General features: G+C 43.9%; 1 protein-coding gene across 2 annotated transcripts; it reads left to right on the forward strand.

Annotated features, from left to right (window-relative positions):
• Positions 1 to 4503: 4503 nt before the first annotated feature.
• Positions 4504 to 19834, forward strand: FAM124B (family with sequence similarity 124 member B). 2 transcript variants are annotated; one of them, XM_082221844.1, is made up of 4 exons: positions 4504 to 4635; positions 9439 to 9473; positions 14109 to 14851; positions 17372 to 19834. In XM_082221844.1, the coding sequence occupies exons 1-4, from the start codon at positions 4610 to 4612 to the stop codon at positions 18026 to 18028; spliced, it is 1461 nt and encodes a 486-aa protein (XP_082077970.1). In that variant the 5' UTR covers positions 4504 to 4609; the 3' UTR covers positions 18029 to 19834. The 2 variants fall into 2 exon arrangements, with proteins under 2 accessions (XP_082077970.1, XP_082077971.1); XM_082221845.1 differs by lacking the exons at positions 4504 to 4635; positions 9439 to 9473 and adding an exon at positions 10526 to 13009.
• Positions 19835 to 20113: the final 279 nt, after the last annotated feature.

Here is a 20113-nt window from a genome sequence, read left to right on the forward strand (position 1 = left end):
AAGATGCCCCTTAAGAGACTGTTGTGTCCTATTGAATAAGGTATTCACAAGATACAACATACATCTGCTCTGCAGGTGAGGAATGCTGGCATGCAGGACTGGGATAAGGCTGCCAGCTGGTGCAAGCTGATAAGTTTTTCCCTATGCAAGTGTATAATGGGGACCTATAGACTTGATCCTGTAATCTAGTGTCTGAAGGCAAATAGGGCCAGAAGCGTATACATATTTTTTTTTGGGGGGGGGGGGATAAAAAATTTAAGTAGCAACAACTCTGGAAACAAAATTTGTTTTTGCTGAGGAAGGAGGGTTGTGGGTTGCTTAGCCCTTTCTGCCATTTCTCTCACTAAAATTCCACCCACCCCACAAGCTATTTGCCCTGCTGAGGAAAATGTATTGAGTTCAATCTCCCAGCCTAGTATGCTGTTTAAAAGGGTATATGTGGAATGGGGATCTGCTTCTAGATTTCCTGCACATCATCTAGTTTAACCTTTATATTGTTGCCAATTTATATTAAGGCTGACTAATACTCTATGATGAACACTGTTTCTAGAGGTTTGGGGAGGTGGGTGAAGGAGTTTTTTTTAAGTTTTCCTTGCTCAACCCGTTTGCTTTGACTCCTGTTTACAGCCTTGGCAGCATTTGCAAATCCTCCTACCGTACTTCTTGACTCCATTTCCCCATTGTTCTGTGTCAATTAGGGCAGAAAGCATTGTGTCCACTCCAGATATACTTCATGATGATGCCACAGAATCGTTGTAGAGTTGGAAGGGATCTTGCGGGTCATCTAGCCCAACCCCCTGCTGTGCAATGATCTCAACTAAAGCATTCATGGCCATCCAGCCTCTGCTTAAAAACCTCCAAGAAAGGAGAATCCACCTCCTGAGGGAGTCCGCTCCACTGTCAACAGCTTTTACTGACAAAAAATTCTTCCTGGTGTTTAGTCAGAATCTCCCTTCTTGTAGCTTGAAGCCATTGGTTCAGGTTCTACCCTCCAAAGCAGGAGAATACAAGCTTGCTCCATCCTTCATGTGACAGCCCTTTAGATATTTGAAGATGCCTATCAAATATCTTACCATTTCAGATTTTACCAGTGTAGCAGAAGTGAGCGTTGTTACACCATCACTGCTGCTAACACGAGTAAGCAGTTCCAGTTATATGGGTGTGGGGAACATTTGGCTCTCCAGATATTGCTGAACTAGCTCCCATCAACCCCAGCAAGCTTTACCAATAAAGAGAAGTAGGGACCAATGGGAGAAGTAGTTCAGCAACATCTGGAGGGCCAAAGTTTCCCCACACCTGATATTACAGGTGTTAACAAAGAATGGCCAAAAGGTTGGGGGGGGGTCCTTCTTGCATCAAGCAGACAAGTTGGGACATGTTTTGGCTCGGCCTCTGTGAACATGTTTATTTTCTATCATTAGACAATGCCATAGTGCTGTTTGCTGGCACAGAGCCAGCAAAGGGTATCCACTATCTCTCAGGAGGCATAGACAGCCATTCTGGATAGAACTGCAAAAAACAGACCCTCAAATCTATAATGTGTTGAGACAAAGTTTTTCAGTCCTGTTAAGATCAAATTACACTTCCTAAAAGCAAACTCTTAACCATATGAAAGAACCTTCCTTGAAAAAGGATCCCTCTTCAGCATGGGAGGAAAATAGTTAAAATCACATTTGTTTGAATCCAGCACAGTAAATATGAAAACTGCAAATACTGTAAAGATACCTACATGAAGTTCTGATTGTGTTAATGTGCAACTTTAGAGTAAATTAATGCAGCTCCTGTTTTCTGTACTTGGTATTTTTGTCATGCTTACTGTAAACCTTATTCTGCTTTGTTTCTGAGCTCCATACAGCTTTTCCCTTAAAATGGTTGCTGCACTTTTATATTACTAAAGCAGTGATTGACATGTTCTGCTTAAAAGTGGGATGTTTTAGAAGGCAATGATACCATAACTTTTCACAGAATTCCAATTTCTATGAAGCTACTTGACAATAACATTTGAAGCCTCTAAATGACAGAACAGCCCTCTACCATCATAGTATTGTGACAAGAACCCACTATCATTTGGTGATGGAGGCTGGTTTATAATCTACTGAGACACCTAAAATTATACTGTAGAGCAATCTGCCAAGGCAGCTTTGCAATTATGTCACAAAAACTTTTGTAGAGCATTACGGGAGGAAATGCCGGGTTACCTCCAATGCTTATTAAATTGTGGCTTTACCCTTTGTCGTGGAGCTGATACACAGAGCTACATAGAATATTAACATGCATTGGATGAAAGTTACAGATGAGATGGAAGTTAACATGATCCCGAAGACTTTGTTTGAAACTAGGGTTGACTGAAATTTAGTTGATTATTTGCTTTAGTGGGTTAGCCAGTTTATTGGTTAAATCTGCAAACATTTGCATAATATAGTTCTGAAGGGGGAAAGGTTTACTTTGAGCCAGAATCAATGAAGCAGGTGTGCTAGCGGGAGCCAGAGCAACAGAACTTATCCCACCCACAATCCACCCCCATGCTGCCAAAGTTAGCATTTGTAGAATTTCCACACATTTTTTCAGGTGGAGCACATTATATTCTTTGAAATGTGCACATCTTCATTTTAATTATTGCCATGTCTACAGATGGAATGTAGACATGCATAATGCTCAAGAATTCTGCACCTGATGACAGGCCCGCATATCTTTGACCATATCTCAAAGATGATAGCTTCCATCATTTAAACGGATCAATAGATCATTCACAATACTTGCAACTTGAGCTATATCCAATCAATAACAAGCAGCCAGACAAAAATTGCACAACTTGTCCTGCATTTTGCAGATTTATTTACAGCCTGCACTTAAGTGCTGTCCTGTAAATGCTTTCTTAACTGCTGTTGGAAGATATTTTACTGTCCCTCAGCCCAGTTTTACTACTTAATGTAAACTAAAACACTTTTATCCAGTGGAGGCTATGTTAGGTCATATTATGAAACTTTTGCTTCTTACAGCATCAACGTGTTTGAGAATGACAGAATCTAGTGAATGCATTGTCTGAGCAAGTTTGCACATGCGTGGGCATCATGAAGTAATTATGGTATCAAGTGAGGGCTGGCCTATTTGGAAAAACCAGCACAGGGTGGATAGGACACTTTTGTAATAACAGCTTTGGTGGAGACAATTCACCTACTGGGCTACAAGTAATTAATTGTCAAGAGCTTGGGTGGCACCTTGTTGTATGATACATAAACGGATGAATAAGTAAGGCATTGGTGAACAATTTGATGTGGGAATGAAAAGCATGAATTCTGCAAATAGTCTGAGAAACTTTGGGGCCAGACTAACCTACAATACGGAGTGTGGAACCTCAGGCCCCACAACCAAATACAGCCTCCCAGGCTTCTTTCTCTGGTTCTTAGGGTGCTCCCAACAATATACTTCCTCTTCAGATCAAAAATCTCAAAAAAGCTATGTCCTACACCTTTCTTGAGTGATTTTGACCAGCCAAGATGTGACAATGTCCCTTTCTTTCTTAGATGTATAACGGTGCAGCAGCAGGGAGCAGGCGATTCCTGTGTTGCTGGAACAGATCCTTCTCTATAAGTCATCCATTTTATTTATTTTTTTGCCTTTGGCCCCTTCCACTACTGGCATGTGTAGGGATGCAGGTGGCGCTATGGTCTAAATCACTGAGCCTCTTGCGCTTGCAAATCGGAACGAGGAGAGCTCCCATTGCTCTGTCCCAGCTTCTGCCAACCTAACAGTTCAAAAGCATCCCAGTGCAAGTAGATGAATAAGTACCACTGCGGTGGAAAGGTAAATGGCGTTTCCGTGCACTCCGGCATTCGTCACAGTGTCCCATTGCGCCAGAAGCAGTTTAGTCATGCTGGCCACATGACCCAGAAAGCTGTCAGCAGACAAACGCCGGCTCCTTCAGCCTGAAGTAAGATGAACACCGCACCCCGTAGTCACCTTTGACTGGACTTAACCACCCTGGGGTCCTTTGCCTTTACCTTTTACTGGCATGTGGCCCTTGGGAGGCCCTTTGGCTGTAAATGCTTCCTTGCTCCTGCTATGATATGTGCGCCACTGTATCCGTGTCTAGGTATCCTTGCAGAGTAGCAGTGCCTGCAGAACAGGGGAGTCGCAGGGTTAGAGAGGAGGGGGTAAACATTGCCTTGGTTGTTCCGCCCACCGCCGGCGTGTGGCCCTCAGGAGCTTTGGCCCAAAAGGACCTGACTCAAGTTCCCCAGCCTGTGGCAAGGATTCGGCCTAGCGCCGCCTGGTGCGCCACGCAGGTGTCCCACAACCCCCAGCGACCTATGTATAGCCCTTTCCCCTCCCTGTTTTAGTATAAGGGTATTTGGGACTGGCTGGGGATACAGCTTCGCTCCTGAGGCGGCCGCGTCCCGTCCCCCCCTGCAAGCAGCTGCTAAAACCCGGCGCGGGCGCGCGCGGGGAGCGCGGCGGTCCCGCCTCCGAGTGGCGCGCCGAGAGGGCGGGCCGTAGCTTGGGCAGAGGCGAAGCCGGCGTCCCGGCTCACTTGTTGCAGGATGGGCTGCAGGCGCGCTTGGCTGAGGAGGCGCAGGAGGCTCCGGGGCGCCTTCCCGGCGCAGGCACCATGGAGCCGGGCGCTGGCTCTGTCAGGTAGGCGCGGGGCTGCCGGGGGAAGCGCTGGAGCCGCTGGCCCGAGCGTTTGTTGTTTGGTATCCAGGCTGCGGCGCGTCTCTTCGGACTCCGCCGTTGCTCCTTCCTGTATCTCGAGTCCCTTTCCTGCCTTTTCTCCAGCGAGGATGGGTGGTGGGTGCTTTTCCCAAGGAAACGGGAACGATAGGCGTCGGTTGGGGGGGGGGACTACTCCTTTAACCCCCCACCCCAAAGGTCACGTTGCCAACTTTGTTGCCCAGGCTTGCCAAAAACTTAAAATACAGGCTCCTCCAGCCCGGCCCTTCCTAGTCTCTCAGGGAGCTGAAAAGCGCTATGGTGGTTGTTTATCCACCGGATGGAAGTTGGGAGCAGGAGAGAAATGCAGCTTTAAATATTTGACCTTGTAAAAGTGGCGTGAGTGTTTTTTAAAGTTTTTTTCCAGGGTCGTTTTTCATGGAATTCATTGTTTAATTGGTCCCCCTCCCCTATTTTTAATTATTGTGTATTTTTTAGTCAATCGTGTTTAAATTTAGGCTGCCTTGGGTCCTGTACTGCGAAAAGGTCGGCAGGGCTAAGCGAGATATAAAATCAGTCAGTCAATCAATCAATCAATCAATCAATCAATCCATTAATAAAATCCAGCTTTTTCAGACCCAGAACCCACCTTTAATCCATTGGCAGTGCTGCTGTTGTGATCCACCTTCGATCAGGCTGTGTGACCTGGCAGTGGGTCACTTCCCACCAGCCAAAGGCAGCTGGTGTAAGTAATCTCATGGGGCTGAGAAATGGGTAGGGTGGAAGAAGCTGCCTCAAACCAAAGTTCTTATCTAGTCTGGCATCCTTTCCGCCTTCAAAGCAGCCACCTAGATGCCTTTGGGGAGCCGGAAAACAAGAGCATGAGGTCTGTAGTCTCCTCCCTCTGCTGTTTTCCTCCTACGACTGTTATTCAGAGGCAGGCTGCCTGGGCTCTTAACATATATTATTCGGATTGAAAATGGTTTTAACTGATTCTAATGGTTACTCTTCAGGTATTTATAGAAGAATTTCTGTGCTTTCATATCAGAAAATAGGGTGGTGAGTACAGAACACCATTAAAAGCAATACAAAGAATAATTGAAGTGACTGCATATGTTTAATTAGACAAAAGCTTGTCTGCATAGAAAGGTCTTCAAGAGACTCCTGAAACTTTGCTGGACTAACACAGCATGGGATCAACCATCAACTTCTAGTTGAGGCCAGTAAGGTGTCTTTGACACAGGGATGATCCTGTATTTTTACATTGTTGTGACCCACTCAGAGACCTTATGGTGAAGAGTGGGCAAATAATAATAATAATAATAATAATAATAATAATAATAATGCTGTCACGACTAGTATCTACAGATAGCCTTATTCCCATAGCTAATGTCTGTAAGAGTCCTTTGCTGATCAGGTTTTAGCTGCAAATAACAACTTCCACTTTTCCTTTCACCTCTTTAAAGGAGAAGCGCAGTGCAATCTTCTGTATGTTTGTTCCGTACGAGTCCAGGGAGACTTGCTTCCAGAAGAGTGTGTAGGACTGTAGCATTAGGCTTACTTTGGAATAGGAGCCTCTGAGTAAGTTCCATTGGGTTAGTTCATTGGGGCTAGTTTAAATAGACGTGTAGGATTGTGTTGTTAAGCTTGCAACACAATGCACCAGGCATTATTGGTACTGTCCCCAAAAAGGTTTTTCAAACGACTGCTAGATAAACAGTTTATTCTCTCTTCCCATCACACACATACATACACCAAAAACCTGTTTGACTTCCACTTATAGTATGTACACATCCTTCACTCTCCCAAAATCTGGATGTGTACTTATTACAAAGAAACCACTAGTCCAGGGGTAGGCAGTTTAAGGCCCGGGAATCAGCATGTTTTTACATGAGTAGAATGTGTCCTTTTATTTAAAATGCATCTCTGGGTTATTTGTGGGGCATAGGAATTCGTTCATATTTTTTCCCAAAAAATATAGTCCTGCCCACCACATGGTCTGAGGGATGGTGGACCAGCTCACGACTGAAAAAGGTTGCTGATCCCTGCACTAGTCCTTCACTGCTTACGCTTACTGTTTGGTGCAAAGTGGGTTTGCCATGCTGTTCTGTTGTTGAATGAGGAGCAGATAAAGGGCCATATGATGAAACTTTGCAGTATCAGTTTTTACACACACATACATTTGTATTCGGCTAAATCTGTTGTGTGTTTTTTAAACAGAATCTTCACAAAATGATGTACATAAAAGCAAAAGTAAAAATGTAAGAACGAAGGCCCATTTTGCAAAGAAGTAATATATCAAGAGGTTACCAGGGTAGCTTGTCCTTATTCATCCTCTTGGCTAGGTTATTTGAGAAATGTGACCTTTTGACTTGTGCTTAACTTTGGTCTCCGGCTTCCCTGCCTGCAGCTCCCCAAGAACTGCTATGGGAACAGTTCTGCAGCCTCCAAGAAAATGAGGTGATGAAGGGCAAGGAGGATGGAAAGAGAAGGGAGATTATATGGCTATTAATCAATTGTTTTGGCATTGTGATGGTAAAAAGTGACCTATCTGTGGGAACAAATAAAATCATTATTAACATAGCACAACCTGGGTGTGTGGCACTTTAAAAAGCAACATAAGCAAAATATAAGTACCTCCTGCCAAGCCTCTTATAATCTCTTAATTTAGATCAAGAAGTTGGAGAGAGGCAAGAAAATTTTGTTACTCATGTAAAACAGAATCTTATACACACTTAACCTTGAAGTGATTATTAATGGCACTTCTGAGCATAGGCGCCGACTCGAGGGGGCTTGAGCCCCCTCAAAAAAATTTTTGGGGGGGCTCAGCCCCCCCAATAATCTCGGGCGCCCTTGCTGCCGTCCCCCGCCTCCTCCCCACCTGCTCCCTCCCCAGCCAGCCAGCCAGCCGCGCGCCCTAGCTGGAGAGCCCCGGCCGTCCCCCGCGAGAACAGGGGAATCCCCGGGGGCGGGGGCTTCTGCCTCTAGCCCCAGGTTTCCCGCATATCAGCTGTTCCGGAGCTGATTAATAGGCAGCAGCACGCTCTCCCCTATTCGCTCACGAGGGGGCGGCGCCACTTCATTTGCATATTCATGAGCTTATTTGCATATTCATGAGCTTATTTACATTTCACGAGCTTTCCCGGCCCCCCCAATATTTTTTATAAGTCCGCGTCCCTGCTTCTGAGTAGAAGTGTTTAGGATTGCTCCATTAGTCTTCATACCCAACTGGGGGAGGGGGGAGACTAATGGTACAATCCCTTATCCCATTTACTTGGGAGTAAGCCCCAGTGAATTCCATTAAATGGACTTCTGAGTAGACATGGGTAGGGTTGCACAGTAAGGGGTTAAACGAGCAGCCTCAAAGAAGTGCGTTTTGAGTTGGGATCTGGAGGACGAGAGTAAGGTAGCAACATTGCTGTGATCTTTAGAAGCTGAGTCACAAATCAGAAGTCCTCAGTTTTCTGTGCAAACTATTATCAACATTGAATTTACTTCTCTTTTAAAGCAAAGGCAAATCTGCCTTTAAAGCTTCTTATTTTGGATATTTGAATGGTTGAGATGTAACTGATCTAACTAAATTGGAGTATCTACTCTTGCTTAAAAACATAACTACCATGCTAACTTGTACCATGTTTAACAAAGACCATCATTCTTAACAAGAACCCCACAGGCATTTGGTGTTTGCTGTGGACTGCCATCTCCCTTGTGTCCATCCCTGATACAAAGAACCAGCCTCTGCTCAGGAATATGAAAAGCGTGAACTCCTCTACCATAACAGCACAAAACTGGGGTACTACCCAAAGCTCTCACAGCTTTGTGTTGTTGTTGTTTTTTGTTGTTGTTGTTAACAGAGATTTTGAAGCATAGAATTTTGGCAGGTGGCAAGAGTCAGGGAAGACAGTCATCCTTATGAGATAACTACTGGCTCTCTTGCACGTTTTTCTGTGTGCAAGAAAGTACCGGTATGTTAAGAGGGTACAGGCCAGGGGGCTTGCATGGATGGGGCAGGCTGCACAGTGACAGTAGGCTCTTGGCATATTGGCTTTGTCTGTTTGGCGGTGGATAAAGTTTTAAGTGTTAGAATCACAGAATTTTTGGAAGGGACTTTGAAAGTTGAAGTAAATTAATCTGTTTTAGTGTGTTAACTTTTGTATGTTTCAAAGTACTTTGGTTTTTTTTCTTGATTTCTCTGTTTCATCTTTTGGTAAACTGGGGTTTTTGTTGTTGTTTTACACAATCAAGTGGTGTATAAATTTTATAAAATAAGTAATTTAGTCATTGATCCAGATCAGTACGCATAGTAGTCCTGGGCTGAGCTTCATCTAGAGCAGTTTCCCAAACTTGGGTCTCCAGGTGTTTTTGGACTACAACTCCCATCATCCCTAGCAGGACCAGTGGTAAGGGATGATAGGAATTGTAGTCCACAAACAGCTGTTTGGGAAACTCTGATCTAGAGTAGCTCAAGGCACCTCCAACAGCTAGGCTAACTCTTCCCTCCCCAACAGCACTCTGCAGGAAGATTTCCCCACCTCCCTGGGAACAGTGACTGAAGTATGCTCCCCGCCCAACCTAATTGTAGTGTGAGGGGCACTTTGGGGTGGGGCATCATGTACCTGGCCCATATGACTTGCTTAAAGCAGTCCTAGCATCAGTTGGCAATCTCACCATAAAGGAACAGTGCCATTTGAAAGCACCCGTGTTAAGTAAAATCAAAATGGTATGGCTGGACTAGATTATCCAATGTACCCCATATGTACCAATGTACCAATAACTTCTCTTTTTCAGGTTCCAATGCAGTGGATTGACAGCATTTGCCACAAGTAAGTAATCCTTCCCTTGCAGTATATATGCTTTGATTAAGGAAGGGATGCTAGAGATTAGATGCCGAAGTCCTGAAAACTAGCCCAGAAACTTTAGTTGGTTGGGTTCTTTCCATTCTCCTTGTAGTCTGCAAAGTATAAAAGCCTTATATTGGTCCAAATGTAATTCTAGCAACTGTCTGAATACCGATAAGGTTTTCTGCTTTATGAGATCTGGTACCACACATCATCCCCAAGTGCAATTCTTATTAAAAATGCTAAGAACTCCAAATGACTCAGACTGGCGTGAATTAGCATTGCTACCTTCTCGATGGACATATATTAGTACATACGCATCAGCAAATCAACCTGGTGTCAAGAGGAGAGATGCCTCCACTCATTCCAAGCTCCCCACAACCCAGTGTAAGGCAGTTTGGAGTGCTCTGCCCATTTCAAATATACTTTTTATTATGTCCATACATTGGGAATATATTTTTCTATTGATGTTAGGGAGACACCCCAGGAATTCCAAATGGCCTTGGTTTGAGATAGCATTGGGCTTGGAATTGTGCACATAGGCAGGCGCAGTCAAGCTTCATACTTTGAGAAGTTTCATCCTTTGGGAACGCTACTCCAAGCTATTGTGTTTACCATCCCAGTGAAATTTACTTGGTTCTCTCTCTTTCATTCTGATTTTCTTTCTTTTTTGCCAGGGTTAGAATTTGAAAAGGGACCAGCTTTTTGAGGCTCCATGAACAGCTCAAGCAGCCGCCGACAGAGGCGGAAGGAACAATGTCATGCCAGCTGCAGTATAAATTACCAATTAGAAAAGCTGTCATGAGTGTGTTTCATGTGAGGACAAAGCATGAGCTGTTTACGACCAGAAGGCCAGAGGGATGTGCGTATGCACGCCTGCTGCTCCCATAAAGATAGCCTTTATCTTTCTACTCTAAAGTGGAGAAAGCCACAAACTTTTATTAAGAGTTTAAACTTTTTATTTTTGAATAGAAAGGATGAAACTGTTAACACAAGCCAAATAGTGTTAGCTCAAAGGGGCTTTGTAAAAATTAAATTGCACCTCCTAAAAAGTATTGCATTACCTGTTTGGTGTGCTCAATATTGTAATCCATCTTAATTGTACAAAGGAGCGATCCTGGCTCCCGTCCAGGAGAGGTGACACCACAGCTGCATTCAAAGCCCTGCTGTGAAAGCCAGTCAGGCTGCAAGGTAGGGGTGGGTGGTTTCTTCCCCATTTTGCAGAAAGAGCCAGTTCAAGCCCATCACTGGTTGATGAACTTGCTGAACTTGGGTCACAGTGGGTCTTCAGTCAGCTCAGCTCCGTCCCTCCCTGCCACAGAAATATCCCTATTCTTTTGCCAGTGGGGATCTCATTGATGGCAGTTTCCACCCACCTTCAATTATGGTAGGTGTAGTTAGAATACATATTGGTGGATCCCAGAAAATGGACACAATTGCTGCTTCCTAACCCGTTCCAAGGTGGTGGATTGAGCTTTAGGATTGCTCTGTGAGGCTGCAGTCATGTGCATATTCATCTGGGAGTAAGCCCTGTTGAATATGGTAGGAATTACATCTGAGTAAATATGCATAGCGTCATGTGGTAAAGCAAGCAGGGATGAATGGATCAGTTTATTTCTGGTGCATATCAATTTTGTGTACTTATTCATAAGTCAATTCTGTCCCATTTTTGCATTCTGCAGCTTTTTGCCATCTGCAAATTTCATATTTAAATATGTGTTTTATATTGGTTATCCTAAAGTGTTTATTTGTCCAAGTGTTTATATATGGCTCTCTTGCAGAACATCAGGGCAGCATATAGCAATACAAAGACCTTTAAAAGCAACACAGAACAATCATTAAAATTTGCTTAGGTCGCTAGTAATTTTAAACCACTGCCTAGGACTATTAGCAACCCCCTGCCTCCTCCCCTGCACAGAGAACATTGGCCTGTATGGAACTTAATTATTCTCATGGTAGACCTATTGAGATTAATAGACCCAAGTTAGTCATGTCAATTATTTTGAATGGGTGTCCTCTGAGTAGGACTAACATTAGATGAAATGACATTTGAAGAAATACGAAATCTAAATGAAAACTTCATTCCAATCACACAGTATTCTGGAAGGTGAGGATCAGGTATGTTCACATTCCTTAAAGCAAGTAACTGGGAAATTAGATGAGCGAAGCAAACGTAGTGATACGGAATTGGTGAAAGTTATAATAGGTACTGTTTCTTCTCTCCAGCTCCTCTCCTGTCAATGGAAGTAGTCAGTGACTACGTTGATTGGGATATTGATCATGCGGGCTTTGTCTAGAAAAATTACTTTGGACTCGCAGATACTTTAAGCTTAAAGAGCAATATGGTATTTTTTTAAAAAATACATCAAGATAGAGAATAGTGAGCTATGTTGTGACTCAAGCTCATTAGCCTTACATTTCTTATCCTGACAGGCACAGGTACTTCCCAGTCCCAATGCTGCCATCTTTTTAACAAGAGGTGCCTGGAATTGAATCTCTTGTGTGCAAAACCATGCGATTTAAACCTTGGGCTATGGCCCTTCTTACCTCAAAAACAGCTTTTAAAATATGCACTCCCCCTTTTCCCCCAGCTCAGTGTGGGTGTCACAAAATCTTCACACAAAGAAGAAAGCAAAACAAAAAAAAGGAGGGCGAGGGGGTTGGGGTGGAGAGAGAAGAATACATCTGCGTATGCCAAAGGGTGGGGTATTGTTGGCGAAACCCATCTGAGTAATAGCTAGGGAAACAGGGCAAGTTGCTTTGCTGCATTCACATTTAGGAAAATTAGGGTTTTCAGTAAGATAGAATATTAGCATATTCCCCCACAGGAAGGTTGTACAGGAAAACAGGAAGCAGGTGGTAATTACTGATAATGGGATAATTGTTGTATTGTGTGATCTCTACCCCTCTCCTGCCATTTTGCTTTAGGAGCTCCCCAGAAAGATAGTTTTAAGCATGTTGTATCTAAGCAACCCTGCAAGCGGTGCCATCTTTTGTTTGCCTTTTGCAATGACTTGGGAATGGGATTTGCTAGCATTTCACGTTTGCTTTAAGTGCATCTAGGACATCCCCAGACTGGGAAACAATGATTCTATCACTTTTATTCTTGCCTTCTTCAAACAAAACGTAGTTTGCAATATAGCTGTTCTAGTTTGCACGTGACACTTCTAATTTGCATGACACTACTGTACCTATTTTACAGATGGGGGACCAGAATCATTTCAGAAAGCAGCCACAGATTTCCAACCTGGGGAAATCACATGAATCTTTCCCCTGGGATTGGAGCTCCCCAGGGCTGCTCATTCTGTGGTTAGACGTCACTCAACTGGCCCTGACCATCCCACTGAATCATTTAAATGTTAACATAGCTACATGGAAATCTACTCCTGCGTGGCTAGGGCTGTAGCTGGCAGAAATCAAGGCTTAAGACTGAGGAGAGCCTGGTTCAAATCTCCGCTCAGCTATGAAGCTTGCTGGGTGACCTTGAGCCAGTTACATTCCTTCTCTCCCTACCTCACAGGGTAGTTGTGAAAATAATGTGTGTGTGTGTAAGAATTTGTAAGTCACCCTGGAGTCCTTGGAGGAGAGGTGGGATAAAACAATAAAACTTGCCTAAATGCTTTAAAGCAGCCACGTCCAACCTGGTGCCTTCAAGATATTTTGGACTACAACTCCTACCCAGCTGAGGCTGATGGGAGTTGTAGTCGAAAACTGTTGGAAGGCACCAGGTTGGGGGGGGGGAGGCTGCTCTAAAGGATTGAAGCAAAGGTGTTTTACACTTTCAGGATTGATCTCAAATCCATGACATTGGTAGCTAGGCAACAAACAAACAGCTTACATTTCTAGGAAACTCCCTCTGACACACGCATATACACTCACACTTTGCTTTGAGATTGCTGTGAGGAAATGAGGCCTCTGGAATAATTGGTGCAGAGCCAGATGGCAGCATGTGCAATAGCCATGCATAAAGGCAGCATTTAGAAACAGTTTCCCTGAAGTCGTGTCTCTCTTGAAATTGCTTCTTGGGAGATAGACATCTGTTATCTGCAGCATCCACATTGGATTCTCTTCGGTTGTCCTATGTCTTTTTTGCCGTTGTTTTTTTTTTTTAAGGTTTATCAGCACAGGACAGAAGGGTGTTGTCTCAGGAAGAGTGCTAGCTTTGTATAAAAAAACCCCCACACACAGCATAGAGATTTGAAGAAGAAAACAGCACTGAGCCTTTGAAAACATCAGCATCACCTTGCATTTGCACAGAGATGGTGGCTTACACGGGTTGTGTAATATCTTGCCATGACAGAAAATCTGGTCTGGATTTGCAAACGTGAGATAGTCGTCCTAAGTACAGAGCTCTGGATTGGGAGCTAGGAGGTGCGAGATTTCCCCCACCCTTGTCTTATCATCACATTTCTAACATCCAATGTGCAGGTAATAAAAAAAAGATTAATCTCTTGTGTTAGTGCCATTCTGAAGTTTGCAGAGCATATAGAGGAGCTTAAGTGGGAATTGGTTGGGAAGTGCAGAGTTTAATTGTTGTTCTTTTGTGTTTGCTGCTGTGTGTGATATCCCTTAATCTGTAGGCACTGAGACAGCGCTTGTGTTATTCCTTGTATTTTCAAGGTCACTATACAATGGATGGAAGGACAGACTCATTGGTGATGACTGTGCACTTGCTTGCCAAATGTGGACACGCGTTGCCCTTGCAGCAAGCCCTCAATCAGCTTCAAGAATGGATCTGCCTGGACGTGCGCCTCTTCCTTGTGTCAGAACGCACTTCTCCCATTAAGTATTATGAGACGTACCGCCAGAGGAGCTCCAGGTTCCCTGGGACATCTGTCCTACTTTTCCTGCATGAGGACTTGGGGGAAGAGCGGATTTTCCAAGTCCACGACTTTTTCCAGCAGCCGCCGTGGCAGAGAGTCCACCTGGAGATTGCCAACAGGAAGCTGTCCTCCCACGCTCTTGACGACCAGGACTTCTACGGGCTGGACGAGCACATGCCCGTGTGGGGACTGAGGCAGGTTCATTACGGCACGGAAATCCTGCGTGTCACGCTCTACTGTAGCTTTGATAACTATGCCGATGCAGTGAGGCTCTACAAGACGATCCTGCAGAAGGAAGCGACCGTGCAGAAAAGCAGCTTCTGTGCCTTTGTACTGTACGTGACGGAGAGCATTGCGGTCCAGCTCTGCTTGAAGCAGCTGCCTCTGGGAATATGTGTTGACTCGAAGGAGTCTTCGGTGTTGCAGTTCAAGGTGCATGAAATCGGACAGCTAGTGCCGCTTCTGCCTAATCCCTGCATTCCTATTAGCAGCACTAGGTGGCAAACCGAAGACTACGAAGGGAACAAGATCCTGTTTCAGGTATTGCTTGGTTTATAAATGGTGGGCGCAATCTGCAAGGGGGAATGGCCGTAGCTCAGGGGGCAGAGCATTCGCTTTGCATACAGAAGGTCCCCGGTTCAATTCCCAGCATCTCCATGTAGGGCTGGAAAATAATTCTGTCTGAAACCCTAGAGACCCACTGCCAGTTGATATAGACCATACTGAGCTAAATGGACCAAAGGTCTTGACTCAGAATAAGGCAGATCCCTATGTACCGCCGATGAACCTCTCTTTACTGCATTGGATATTGCATTAACACAGCAGCATACACTGTGCTAGACTGCTTGGTGTTGATGGTTTCTTGAATTATGATCGTAATGCTCTCTGAATTTATTCATAACCCTTTTCCCCCTTTTGCATTTATTTCTTTGAAAAACGGGGATGCCCATGTTCCTGTACCCCAGTTAAAGCTGAATATTTATGTTGGGATTTCTCTCCTGCCTTCATCCTGAGTCACAACATTAAAACAACGGTTTTTACTCCAACGAAACTGGGAAGCGTATTGTGGAAGTCTAATAGGAATTAAAATTCCTCATACTTGCTTTGTCCTTAGCCAATAAAAGACAAATAACATGCTAAAATGCTTCTGGGAAGTGTCTGGACTTCAGCATGTTTGTCGGCAAGTCAGTTACTATTTTGCAAAAGTATGTCTCCCAGGGAAGGGGGTGTATTACAAAACACACTTTAAGAAAACGCCACAAATCATTGTTATATGTGAAAAATGTTTGTGAACTTAACTGCATGGACCAACTCCAATGCATTAGGGAGTTTTGTAGTTTGGGGGCAGTAGCAGGAACACACACACACACACACACTTTTTTCTTGTTTTTCTTGGTCTTTGTACATGGTTGGTATATCTTACTGGTGCCGTGTGTTTCATCTCATACCAATCTATATTCATAAAAAGACTTTTAAAGTCAGGTGCTGGGAGTTTGTGGCCGTCTGTATGTTGGACTGCAACTCCCATAATCCCTGACTATTGGCCATGCTTGATTGGGGGAGACTGATGGCATTTGGGAGTCCAGCATCATCTGGAGGACCACCCTGTTCCAACTGCTTTCATAACACAAAACGCTTTGGTTTACAACTACATCCAGTGTTAAGGTAATGCATCAGGGCCACAAGTATCACTCATGGGCTGCCACCTCGTGGCTATGGTTTGTTGTGTTCTGCAGCTCAACAAAAGCATCTCACTGTGAGTAGGACATATCTGGCAAATGCTGCTTCCATGAAATGCCTCAACCAGTCTAATATGACAAGGAGACATCTCAACTGGAAGTGCAGGTGCATGAGGGCAGCACTCTTAGGACGCCACAACCTCTGGACAACTGCTGGGTACAATGCTGTATCTGGAGACTTTAGAGGCAGGTCTCAATGGGGAGGATACTCAGGAGTGGGAAAGCAGACACCAGTTCAAAGGAAAGACTTTACTAAGGAGGAGGAAAGAGTTATAGACTGCAGAAGAAGGAAATAAAGGAAAGAGATTGTCTTCAACCCCAACAAGGGCTGAGGAACCAGAGGAAGGAAGAGGGAAGAGTCTGGGGCTGTTCATTCTATTGGTGAGCCAAGAGAAGACAAAGGAAGGAAGAGAGAACATAGAGAAATTGTATATTCACATAGAAAGCAATCTGATGATGAAATGGGGGTAAGCATATTCTGAGCAAGGGCCTCAGCACAAAGTCTAAGGATCTTTGGGACCCGTTAGGCAGGTCAACCTTGAGAATCAGATTCTGAAGTATGAAATACTTCAGCTTTACAAAAATAGCTGCCATTTGAAATCCAGAGATGACCAAGTTGGTGAATCAACTAGGTGAGAGGCTCAAGAGAATTTTTTGTGATTCTAGTTAAGGTGCTAAGTTTATCGAGCAGGAATCTGCCATGTAGGTATGCCAATAATAACACTGAATATGAGCCTGGGTCCATCACTCAGCTCTGGCATGGAATTGTTCAAATCTGTGTGTTGCCTTCCATTTTCTCCTCTGTCCTTTCAGAGAATAATATTGTTTTGGGGGGGAGTTAAGTAAAAATATATTCCTGATGGATTAATAAAGATTGCAATAAGGGCAAGAAATGCTTTCACCAAAAGGATTTAAAGCATTAGAAAGCATGGCCCTCACTGAATACTGTTTTCAAGTGATGTCCTAATGATAGTTCGTGTTTGTACGTTCTCGCATGTATATCTTTGGATTAATAGACCTTAAAGTTCATTGAAAAACCAAATATAATGCTGTTTCATAACATCACATTTTGTAACAGCAGCATTGTATTGAATCTAAAAACTAACTATGCCAGGTTCATAAGAAAAATACAAACATACATAATACGTCACTTTACACCACCTTCTTCCATGAGTTTTTGTCCTTCATGAAAGGGATATGATTTTAAAGTTCTTGGTAGAAGCCTCTTTAACTATTGATTTGTGGATGATGGTTCCACAGGGGCAGGTGGAGACTTGATCACCTGACGGATGATGCTTAACCTCATTTTTTTGTTTTATAGGTTCAAGGCAACTCAAAGCACACTGGGAATCAAGACTCCTCTTCCAGCTGGCACAGCCATGAACACGAGGAAGGGCCCCTTCACTACCCCTCCAGTCCATCTCCACTGGCCATAAGAAAAATTGCAGTACAGCCCAAAAACCGGACAGTTCGAGCTATGAAGAATAAAAGCAAATCCTCACGAGAAGTTGCATATGCTCCGGAAAGTGTTTGCAGTCACTCGCCAAGCAACTTTTGCTCTTCATCCCAGTCATATAGACCAGCAGGTTCTTCTCTGCAGGGCTTTGGCCCTTCTCAAACAAACTTGGCCACTAAATTGAGACATTCCAGTCACGAACTCTGGCCTCGTCAAAGGGAGGAGGAAACTAATGTTGACACAGGCAACAAAGTGATCCTTTCCGAATGCAGTGATTCGCCACTAAATAGATTTTCACAAGACATACAGAAAGCGCTTCTTCAGTCTCAGGCATCCTGCTGTTTGTTAACGGCATCAGGCTCCACGATCAGCTTGCACTCTGAGGGCAGAAACAATCTGTTGTCCTCACATATTGCCAAGAGGAATAAAGGATCAGGACAGGTACCATCAGCTTTTCCCTTGGGAGCATCCAAAACAAGCCGTGGAAATGGAAAGGATGAGGAAGAAGAATTCTTTATATGACTTTTTAAGTATAAATCTTGTTCTAGATTTTATTTTAAGTGCCTTATTTCTGAAATAACACTAAAGAACTATCTGTATGCTGCACAACGACTCTGTCCTTGTGTAGATACCCCAGCTGCCTATACTACCTTTTATGTTAGTGTTAAAAAAGAAAGGCTAAACGTAGTTTGCAAGAGAGCAAATAAGGCTATGGACTAGTGACTAATGCTAGGAGTTTAAAAAGAAGAAGAGGACTTTGAGAGATATTTCACACACTGGAGGAATACTGTGCAATAGATTGAAACAAGCTATTCATTTCAGTGCTCCACAAGCTCACTAGAATTCATTAGCAACCTGGGAGAGATGAACCTGTTCTGCTTCTATGAGCTTTCAGCATCCCTGTGCTGCCACCAGTTGGTGGCACAATATTTCCACATTCTAGAGAGATGCGCTTAGCTATGCAGAAGAACTTCACACTCATGTGACCAGAGATCTGAATTCATACAACAGCATCTCATTTAAGAGTCTCTGGGGAGCTGAACGGCTCTATTCCCATAGTTTGCATTTGGCTCCTCTCTGTGAGGGACCAGCACACTTTGTGATTATGACTTTGCGCTAGGAGCCTTTCAGTCATCATGACGCTGCAGTTTGCTAACGTATGAATTTTGCGTGTTTGGTAGGTTGCGAAGTATATAAATTTCATGTCACACAATGTGAACTGAACGCTTTGGTTTTAGAGCTAGGATTGCTGGGTAACAGATTTAAGTGGCCTAGCTTGTGAAATCCCTTTTCCCTTGTGTGTGCTTAGTCCCTGTTAAAATCTGATTGTATGGGGCTTCTTTCTAGGAGATCTCTTTGTTTTTATTATACTTGGTAGTGTCCTATAGCTGATTCTGGCATTGCATGGTGACTAGAGATAGAATAACTCACTGGTCTGAGTTTGGGCTGTTCCTCTTGATGGGGCTGCCCCTGTTTCCTCTCTCCCCTCCCCATTGCCCCTTACTTACACAAGCTGCTCAAAACTGCTCTGCTGCTTATCTCTTGGAGTATATATCCCGTGTCATCTTTTTGGTTCCCCCGTGAATGCTAGGAAACACAATGTCACTCTATGATATTACTCCAGCTACTGAATGAATCCTGGCTGAGCCAAAGGTTTGCTTCTACTTTTTCTGGCTTCACTAATTATACTTTATAGCCAGATCTAGAGCGCAGGGAAACGGATACCAGTCTCCTTGAATGTGCTTTGACCCTATCACATTTCCAGCATATGTGTCAGAGGAGGAGTTGAATGGGATATGCTCTGTGGAAGTTAAGCCTTGCCTCAGGAACATTACGATATGCCAGTATATGAGTGTGTAGAAAATCATGACATGTATGGGTAGGTTATGTTGGATTGCCTGGCTGGGGTAGGGATTTGCACACCCAACCCTTTGTGTAGGTACCAGTGTTGGCTGTTTATAAACAGCTGGTGGCTTTGGAGACCTCGGCAGCATGACTGGGGAAGGAGGTCTGTCCGAAATGTTAACAAGCTGCTGCCAGCTGGGTAGGTGATACTGAGCCCGGACTGAGCCACGATTCGGCCTTCGTGCCAGGCAGCTTGCTTACAGCAGCGACCTGAGCAAATGTGTTTTTCTCTGTCTAATTATGCAATAATTCTTGGCATTGTTTCCATAGCGTTCCCCAGCTGTGCCACATTAAAAAATAATAATGCATTGTTGTCATGTACTGCTGTCTCCTCCTATGAAATGTACGGTTCAGCCTGCAGCATTCTTATGGGTGAGGAAAGGGCCTATTCCAGAAATAAAAGCATCATTTATACTTACAAAATAGGACCTATATTTTCAAACATGTCATCTTCTGCTCTTTTCATTTCTATACTCTTCCCCACAACCTCCAATTAGAACATTGTTCAAACCAGAGTCTCTTAACAAGACGTAAGTTAAACCAACGAGTGCCCCCACTTAGAAATCTTCAATGCCTTACTCTGTATGCCTGAGGGAAACTGCAGAGTTCTGAGGTGAAAGTTACCTTAGGAAGGGGGAGAGCTGAAGAGATTATGAAGGCAGTGACGAGAGTTTTAAATGTGAGAAGGGCCGTTTGTTTTAC

The sequence above is a fragment of the Podarcis vaucheri genome, assembly GCF_965113315.1.
Source record: "Podarcis vaucheri genome assembly, chromosome: 5".
Classification (NCBI taxonomy): domain Eukaryota; kingdom Metazoa; phylum Chordata; class Lepidosauria; order Squamata; family Lacertidae; genus Podarcis; species Podarcis vaucheri.

Excerpts from the sequence above, each read along its gene's own strand:
- FAM124B (XM_082221844.1), top strand. The coding sequence starts at position 4,610 with ATGGAGCCGGGCGCTGGCTCTGTCAG. Across the intron at positions 9,474-14,108 it reads ATTGACAGCATTTGCCACAA|GTCACTATACAATGGATGGA; the intron begins GTAAGTAATCCT and ends TGTATTTTCAAG. Across the intron at positions 14,852-17,371 it reads GGAACAAGATCCTGTTTCAG|GTTCAAGGCAACTCAAAGCA; the intron begins GTATTGCTTGGT and ends TTTGTTTTATAG.